Source organism: Miscanthus floridulus, chromosome 5 (genome assembly GCF_019320115.1).
Source record: "Miscanthus floridulus cultivar M001 chromosome 5, ASM1932011v1, whole genome shotgun sequence".
NCBI classification, from domain to species: Eukaryota; Viridiplantae; Streptophyta; class Magnoliopsida; order Poales; family Poaceae; genus Miscanthus; species Miscanthus floridulus.
Window position 1 is genome coordinate 23,199,308 of NC_089584.1, and position 9,212 is coordinate 23,208,519.

Consider the following 9,212-nt stretch of genomic DNA (forward strand, 5'->3'; position numbering starts at 1 on the left):
CTCACCAAGGCATGTCTGGATAGCTCTCTGGTAAGTAGCACCAGCGTTCGTGAGTCCAAACGACATGGTTTTGTAGCAATAGGCTCCGAACGGAGTGATGAAAGATGTCTTGCTATGATCTTCTTCTTTTAATGCGATCTGATAATATCCTGAATAGCAATCAAGAAAAGACAATATGGCAGATCCTGCTGTTGAATCAACTATCTGATCAATGCGTGGTAGTGCAAACGGGTCTTTCAAACAATGTTTATTGAGATCTGTGTAGTCAACGCACATGCGCCACTAGGCCGTGTTCTTTTTCTATACTAAAACTGGGTTGGCCAGCCAATCTGGATGAAGGATTTCTTTTATGAACCCTGCTGCCATCAACTTTGCAATCTCCTTTTTAATTGCTACCATTTTGTTGGGTGAGAAGCGTCGTAGCTGTTGCTTTACAGGCTTGGCGCCCTCATTAACATCAATTATGTGCTTAGCCAACTCTCTTAGGACACCTGGCATGTCGACTGGCTTCCAAGTGAAGATATCTTTGCTGTCCCGAAGAAAGCTGGTGAGCGCGAGTTCCTATTTTGCCAAGAGGTGGGCACTGATGGTCGCCGTTTTGGAGGAATCACCAGTACCCAGGTCGATTTGCTTTATGTCGGCTTCTTTTGGAGGAGCGAGAATGCTAGGCTTCTTAGCTAGGATCTCTAGTTCTTCCAGGTTGATTTCAGCTGCTATGGTCGCTATCTCTTCTCTTCCGCTAGCTGCTTATGCCTTAGCCATGATCTGGACTGCTTGTACGTCGTAGTCAAAGGCATGCTTCAAGTCACCTCTGAGGGAGAGGACCCCATTGGGTCCTGGCATTTTGAGTAGGAGGTATGGGTAGTGTGGTATCACCATGAACTTGGCTAATGCTGGTCTTCCAAGGATAGCGTGATATGAAGATTCGAAGTCTGCAACCTTAAATTTGATGAACTCTGTACGGTAGTTTGAGAGAGTCCCAAAAGTAACCGGTAGAGTAATCTGTCCAAGTGGCATGGCGGCCTTGCTAGGTACTATCTCATAGAAATGAATGCTTGTCGAAGTAATCATCCCGATGAATTCTAGTCCCATCTTCCTTAGTGTTTCTGAAAATATTATGTTGAGTCTAGCTCCCCCATCGATTAGCACCTTTGTGACGGTCATACCAGCCATTGTTGGATCTAAAACCAGTGGGTAGTGGCCAACATTTCCCATGCTAGTCCATTGATCCTCTCTTGAAAACTGGATTGGATACTACGACCAATTGAGGTACCTAGGAGTAGCCGGCTCCGCCGCCATGATGGTTCGTAGAGCTAGTTTGTCCTGGTGTTTGTTCCTAGAACCTAAAATTCTAGCAAAGATGACTGCTACTGTTCTCTTTGATTGCTGAAATCCCTTGTCTTCAATGTTATCCTCTCCTTTTTTTTGGTCGTCTTCTCTCTTGTCCCCCTTATTACCTTTTCTTGTGTATCGATCAAGGAAGACACGGCAGTCTCCCGTTGTGTGATTTCCCTGAGGGTGCCAGATACAATGCATATTTTCAATGTCTTTGAACTTTCTGAATTTAGAAAATTTCTTTGATTTGTCAGCCACTGCTATGGTGTTGTTAGTTCCACGCTTTCTGTCTTGATGCCCATTGTTTCGATGATTTTACCTATCTGGGTTGTCTCGGTTGTTTCTATTTGGGAACCTTTCTCGTGTTTTCTCCTCCGCAGTGATCATCTTCTCTAATGTGTGTTTGAATTCTTCATTGTTTCTCAGGTTCTCTTTGTAGAAGTCCTGAAATTGCCACTTGGCCATGATCCCGTGGGAGAAAGCTTCGATTACTTCTCGTTCAGTGATGTCATGTACTTGAGCACGTAGTTCACCAAGTCGACGATAATAATCTTTAAGGCTTTCACCTCCTTTCTGCTTGAACCCTTTTAGCTCTGCATGTGTGATATGATGCATGATGATGCCTGCAAAGTCTTCACAGAAGGCTCTTTGCAAATCTTCCCACCCCCTGACGGATCCTAGGCTTAATTTGTCAAACCATTGGAGAGGCATAGTCTCTAATGCCATAGGGAAGAAGAGTGCTTTGATGTCGTCATCTTCACCGGCTAGTTCGATTGACTGAGAGTAGATTCTGAGCCACTGCTTGGGCTTGGTCTTGCCATCATATTTAGAGTGGTTGGATGGCTTGAACTTGTGAGTTAGTCATACCGAAAGTAGTCGGTTTGCAAAACAAGGGAACCTGTCGGATACTTCAGTCCTCTTGAGTTCAGATTCAGCCCCTCCTTCTTGCCAACTGTCAGCTTGGTAGGAGTAGTTTCGTGGGGCCATGTGAGGATGTAGCCTACTACTTTCCCTAGGTTGTTCAATCGGGGGAAGCCTGCTCCTGCTTTCCCTGGGTTGTTCAACCTGGTTGCTTCTGTTTTGGTCCTCTTGACTTCCTTTGTTGCGGCTTTTGCTTGGATCTAATCTTTCAAAAGTGGACCTCCGTTGACTTTGATTATCTGCTCTATGAGAGGTCGACCTAACAGGCTGTCTTGAGTTGGCTCTCCTACCTTGTACCCAGAGAGCTGTTGACCGAAGGATTTCTCGGAGATGTTCTTGTTCTTCATTAGGGTGAGAAATAGCTTCGAGTTCTTCGGCTAGTTCTCTGATCCTGTCGTATGGAGAGTTGTTTATCTTCCTAGCTGCGTATCTTTCTTCTGCTTCTTGTTCTGACTTTTTTCTATCATATTCAGCCAGGTCAGACTCGTATCTTGTCTAGGCTTCTTTGCGTTGCCTTGCGTGGCGTCTGCGACCTTCTTTCAACTTATTCTTTCTTTCCCTGGCACGCTTCTAGCTTTCAGTCTCACCATCGTATTCTAGAGCGTTGGGTGATATGTTGGATTCTGACTCGTCTGAAGATCTGACATCGGGTGCTCTTGGTGGGATCAATGGCGGCCACCGAATCATGAATACTTCTTAGGCGCGAACTGTGCATGCGTTATCAGATTTGCTGAGGATCTTGGTGGAAACTTCGGTATCACAGATTGTACTCCCCTCTTAGTAAGGTAGGACAGTTATTGTGCCGATAGGAAGGGTGTCATTATTCTCAGAATTAAGACCCGGCCAATGCACGATATAATCTCGAGGTGTTATGGTCAACATGAGGCCTTCTTGGGCTCCTGTGAGTGGTACCCTTCGTACTGGTCCAGTTTCTTCTTGAAGTAGTGCTTGGTTGGACTTAGCCATGTTGTCGAGCTCGAATGGAAAGGGACCCAGCTTCATGGAAGAACCCTAAAGAAAACTTGAGTTGATCTCTTGATGGATTGATGCCGCGTTCCGGAGTCCCATCAGAAAAGAACCCGGTTTGTCGTGAAATGAACCCGGATTGGAATCCAAGACGGATTTTGACCTAGAGTCTGAGTTGAATTCGACCATCGGCGAAGCCTGAGTCGATTCAGACATTGCAAGATGTGAGAGCTTTCTAGTGAGTTCTTCTGTCAGTCTCGCCGAAAGAGCGAAGTCTTCCTGGTTTTCTTGATCCTTGAGGAGACGTCCTTGGAGCTTGCCTTTGTCGTCCACCTCGTAGATCCATGATCCAAAGATGAAGGTTGATCCCGTCGAGAAGATTATGTTGTCAAGGTCCGTGGAGCTCTTGGAAGCAAATTCACCGAAAACCCCTACCTGGTGCGCCAGCTGTCGTTGTTTTACCACCGATAGCTTGCCACGGGGGTACCCGGGACAGTTGTTCGGGTTTCGGCGGGTGCGGAACTCAATGGTGAACGCAAGAGACAATCGATTTATACTGGTTCGGGCCCTCGACCGTGATCGAGTAATAGACTTTACGTCCAGTCGGCGTTAGCCTTTTGCGTTGGATTGATTGGTATATTGTGTTGTTCTTCCCTTTTAGGGGTGCCCATAGCCTCTCTTTATATAGGGAGAGACGGCTATGGTGCGATTACAGTCCTAGTCGGATTCCAAAGAAGGTGTCCTGATCTAATTGCAGAAGGTACTTTCTATTAGAAAATCCGGCTAGTTTGGCCTATTCTACTCGGAATCGGCGTCACTTGTTGCCTCGCCTCTTCTGTCAGGTACGTGGGCCAGGCTAGGGCCCACCGCTAGTACTCGTACCGATGAGGAACCCTGTGGATCCCGCATCAACAGGATCACACACTTGAAACATAGCTGAAACACTCAAAACATACACTTTGCAACATGCGTATATTGTCATTACAACATATGCAACATCCCAGATCTACTTTTGCAACATCTAGATGAAACATCTGTCTGAAACACTTGAAACACGTCGTGGGCAGTTTCCTGCGTGCGACATGGGCCGTGACTGTGGACGTGGGCTGCAGCGATCTTTTTCTGGGCCATCCTATTTTTCCTTATGAATATTTTTTTATAACATTTCCTTTTTTTTTTTTGAGAAACATATAACATTTCCTTATGAATATTGATACTCTTCTCTAGATCCACACGGACTGGATTGGATCGTGAGGGCACAAGCCCATAAGTTGCTAGGGCTGCCAAAGTGAGAAGAAGCCCATAACAGCACAACACGGTAAAAGTTGGAGGCCCATATCAGCCGCACGGCTCGTCACGTCAACCAGCCGAGCCCCACCCGTCGCCTTTCAGCCTTTCTCTCCAAATCCCACCCCACAGTTCCACACGTCCCCACCCCATTCCTCTCCTCTTCTTTCCCCCCAAAACCCTAACCCCTTCTCGACCGGTCCCCGCTCTCGCCGGCGCAGGCAAGATGACTCTCCTTGCAGCCATCACCAACCCCGCCGCCGGCTCCCTCCCCGGCTCCAGCGAGAAGGCTCACCCTATCGTGCTCACCCCGGGTGCCGCGCCGCCGCCGCCGTCATCCTCTGCGCTCCCCACCCCAATCCCGCCCTCCGCCTGGTCGCTCTCCCCGGCCGACCCCACCCTCGCCACCGCCGCCTCCTACCTCGCAGCCTCCCTCGACTCCTGCTCCTCCCTCCCGCGCCTCCGCCTCCTTCTCACCAACTTCATCTCCACTCTGTCCCAATCCCTCGCACTCCCAACCCCGCCGGCGGCCCTCCCCGCCGCCATACGCGCCGTCGCCCCTTACTTCCCCGCCGCTATCGCTTCCCTTGTGGCCTCCAAGGCGGCAAGCCTCGACGGGCACGACATCCTCCTTGCTCTCGCGGAGTCCCGCCTCCTCCCGCACCCGCCACCGGAGCTCATCTCCTCGCTCTGCGACAACGACCGGGTCGACCTTGTCTGCGCCTTGCTCCGCCAGGCCGCCGACATCCGCTCCTCCGAGATCCTCGCCGCGCTCCGCTGCCTCCTCTCGCCGGCCTCCGAGAAGGCCTACGACGCCATGATGGACGTCAAGGGCCGATGGAAGGACGTCGCGGTGCTCGCGATCAACAGGTGTCGGGAGAAGAGCGCCGGGAAGAAGAAGAAAGTGGACGCTGCGGCGAGGCGGGCGGCGCTGCTGCTCATGATGGGGCACGACGGGTTCACCTCCCCGGAGGTGTGCCTGCATTACCTATTTGCATCAGGGAATGTGGATTCCGTGGTGCTTGGAGCGGCTGTGGCTGAACTCGATGGCGGGGAGGTAGTCAAGCTGATGAGATATCTCAACAAGTGGATTGGGAAGTACCGGAGGTTCTCAGAAGCACACACGTGCCCGGAGGCTGTGGAAAACCTCGGATTGGAGCAGTGTGACAGCATTCCATCGTTTGGAGCAGTGGCTAGGGCGCTGGGAGTGCTGCTGGATAATCATTTCTCCCACCTTGTGTTGAATGCTGATGTGAGGGAGTACTTGAGGGCTGCGGAGTTGATGGTAAGGGAGCTCGCTGCTGAAGCAGAATCTTCTGGGCCAATCCTGGACTTGCTGCATAGGTTGCAGCTGGATAAGTGAGAGATTAATCGTATTCTCTTGAATCTATTTACCTTTTGTAGCTCTGAAGCTGATGTGCGCAAATTTTGACTGTTTTGTTGCATTGGGGTGATGAGATATGTGTTGCAGTATTGAATATTGAAGTATAATAGTACATGTTTTGGTTGGAAACTGATGTTTTCAGCTTTCATTGTAGTGATCCAATAGTTGGTAACATTGTATATTGTGATATGCTTGCTTAATTGTTGTGAAATTCTAACATCTATTTATGATTCAATCATCCAGATCCAAATATGTCTGGTAGCAGCTAGTCTCTTGGATTTTGTAGGAAAAAATGAGTCGTCTTAATTATGAATTGATCCGAGGCCCAAGCAAAAATCCTGCATTCAGCTGTTTTTTTAGAGTAAAAGGTTTTTCCCGCTTCATTTCATAGAGAGTTAGAGACAAAGCAGTTCAATTCAGTACAGCATATCGTATTATAGGTACGCCTGCCACAGTACTTAACATCTCATTACTTCAACATTATTTGCTCCCTATTGGTTCTCACTGCTCCTCAGAGAGTCAGAGAAGATGTTGCAGTTTCTGAGGTAGAATCCTCCCTGTATTGCCCATCTGTGACTCCTATTGATTTTGTGCTTGTTGAGCATTCAGGTGTTATCTCACTATGGCTGTTCTTCTAAAGTCCTTTGAATAAGTATTTGTTTGCTAATGGTCTCTGCAATTGCTCCCTTTGATGAATGCAACTTATGTGATTAAGATTGTCTGCTTCTTTGTGCATCAAATTAAATCATCCTTTGACTTAACTGCTTCTGAAATTTGGGATGGCATGAGAGTGAAATAATTGGTTCTACGTTTATTTTGTGAATCATATCACCAATCAATACAATCATTACTCAGAGACCTGCCAACCAGGGCTGTTAAATAGGAAAATGACATAAATAAATAAGCATTTCCATTCAGCTAGGTTGTCTAAAACTTACAGGACACAGTTCATTGTACATTAAATGTATTGGCAAAAGTATTTGTAAGTTGCTCTTTATCAGGTATTGAATTGATAGCTTTGTGTCTGTACTTCAACCTGATTAACTTCATGATTAGCTGTTCAGTTAATATCTTCTCAAGTACTCCCTCCGTTCCAAATTATAAGTCGCTTTGACTTTTTTTGGTACATCCATTTTGCTATGTATCAAATATAACGTATGTCTAGATACATAGCAACATGGATGTACCAAAAAGTCAAAGCGACGTATAATTTGGAACGGAGGGAGTAACTTTATCTGGTTTTTGTGTTCTAAAGAATGCTTCATTGTTTGGTCCATATTTACATATTGAAGATATGTCCTCATAAGGTTTAAATAGTTTTGCCAAGGATTGGCGAGTGATTGGGATATGACCAACAGGCTAAGGAAACACGGGTTCAAAAAAATTGACAACCATCCAAATGAGTGCTAAATTTTCTAGCTAGCTAAAGTGCTAAACTTTGGCAAGATTTGTTAAAGCCACAAACAGAACACATTCTGAATGTTTTAGCCAACCCTAATAGATTTCTGTTGTACATGACCCTTTTGCTTATCATATATTCTCAGTCTATGCAATTAGTAACATTAACATATCATATCGTTTGCCGTCAATGGCCTGTTTGTTACAGTCATCACAAATCTAGCCATGTGGTGTTTGAGAAAGCTGCTTACTTTTTCATTGGCTTGGCTTACACTGTTTCCTTGGTTAATATCTTCTTAACTATCATCATGTGATGTACTGATCTTAATTGTTTGGGGTGCTTGTCCACCTGCTTGCCCCACTTCGGCTGTAACCGTGGTGTGAAATGCATAGGGTATGAGTATGTCTAGGGAGCATAGTCTTGGAAAATTGGTTCTGCTTTGTTGTACTTACTGTCAAGTGTGGTATCTGATTTATTTCTTTTTGTCTGCTGTAAATTGCATTCCAGGAAGGTTTTGACAGGTCAAGAGGATCCTATTTGTCATCCATCTATCTTTTTTTTTTTTTGCCAACTTTTATGTTGCCTGCTCTAGTTCTTGGAAACAAAAAAAGTTTATGGTTGATGCTTGAAACTATCGCATTTTTACATTTTTATTCGGAACGCACATGGATGTGTACGAAGAATTCTCATTTGGAGTGTAAAAGGCATATTCCTTTGGATGACCTAGTGTTGATTCGCATGACAGAGAAGACAGCGCATGGTAGCCTTTGAGGAAGTCTTTACTCTTAAGCATTGGCTGCTATGCTATGCCACTTTGGGAAACTTCCTGTTCTGATGCCCGTGACAGCGTGGCGCCCGCCCTGTGTGTTTTCATTTCTGGTAATTGGTTTGCTGAGCTTAGATAGAAAAGGTAAAAAGCCATCTCCTTCAAAATTAAAAGGGATGCCACACCACGCCCTTCTAATAATTCCCAAACAAACCCCGAGCGCGCGAAAAAAAAGTAACTTTTTCTGAGATGAGATATGGCGTGCTTTACCTTTGCTGTTGGCTTTGCTATTGTTCTGTTCGCCACCCTATTCGTGTCATCATATACAGAACAACAGTGTGTATTTTCGTCTGGTTCCATCCATCAGTTTTGGCGATTTGGTTGTAGAAGAAAGCCGGTTGTTTACTTAGCTTGGTTGGTCGAGCAAGTCCATGCCCAAATTTGGTGCTAGTTGGCTTGCTGCTGTGGCAAAGCTTTTTGCTCTTCTCCAGGTACCGGTGGGGCTTGAGTCGTGTGCGAGTATCTCGAGATGTGGACGAATCACGCGAGCAATCAAACAGTAGCGCACGGGCACGACGCTGGCCTCGTGAAACCAGCTCCAGAAGATGGTGTCCCTGCATCGTAGGCAAAGGTGACTAGTGGCCAGAACCAGAAGGCTTGGCCTCGTGAACTGAAGCAAGAACAGAGAAGAACTCGCTGCGTTAGCAAGGAGAGTCCGTAACATGAGCAAGGAGGAGAGTCCGTGGCAGGCATGCAAACTGTGCGAGCGAGAATGAGCGGTGCAGGCCAGGCGGCCAGGACACCGAACTCCTCTTGTCTGCATGCACATGCAAATCCATGGCAATGCCATGCCGGAGAATGTGCGGTGCAGGTGCCAGGTTTCGCGGTCGGCGCTCGGCAGGTTCCTCTTCCCTCTGCACTGCATTTCCCGGGCCGGGGTGACCTCGAGGTGCGCGGAGTCTAGGTTTGCAGGCCTGAGGCGGCCCTCGGATCTGGCGAGGAGAACGCATCGACACGTGTGTTGCTGCTTCCATTCCATTTTCCACCCATGCACCCATCTATCATTCTCCGTGGAAGTCAGCAGAAGAAGAGTAGAATGTGCCTCCCCAGTCACCGGTCAGTCAGCACTGGGCGGCGTGCACATGGCATGATCT

The 9,212-nt window shown here is 47.2% G+C and overlaps 1 protein-coding gene across 1 annotated transcript; it reads left to right on the forward strand.

Moving 5' to 3' along the window:
- Positions 1 to 4,649: 4,649 nt before the first annotated feature.
- On the forward strand, positions 4,650 to 6,095 carry LOC136451768 (uncharacterized). Its single transcript, XM_066452457.1, has one exon. It carries the CDS (start codon positions 4,736 to 4,738, stop codon positions 5,870 to 5,872), a length of 1,137 nt encoding a protein of 378 aa, XP_066308554.1. The 5' UTR covers positions 4,650 to 4,735; the 3' UTR covers positions 5,873 to 6,095.
- Positions 6,096 to 9,212: the final 3,117 nt, after the last annotated feature.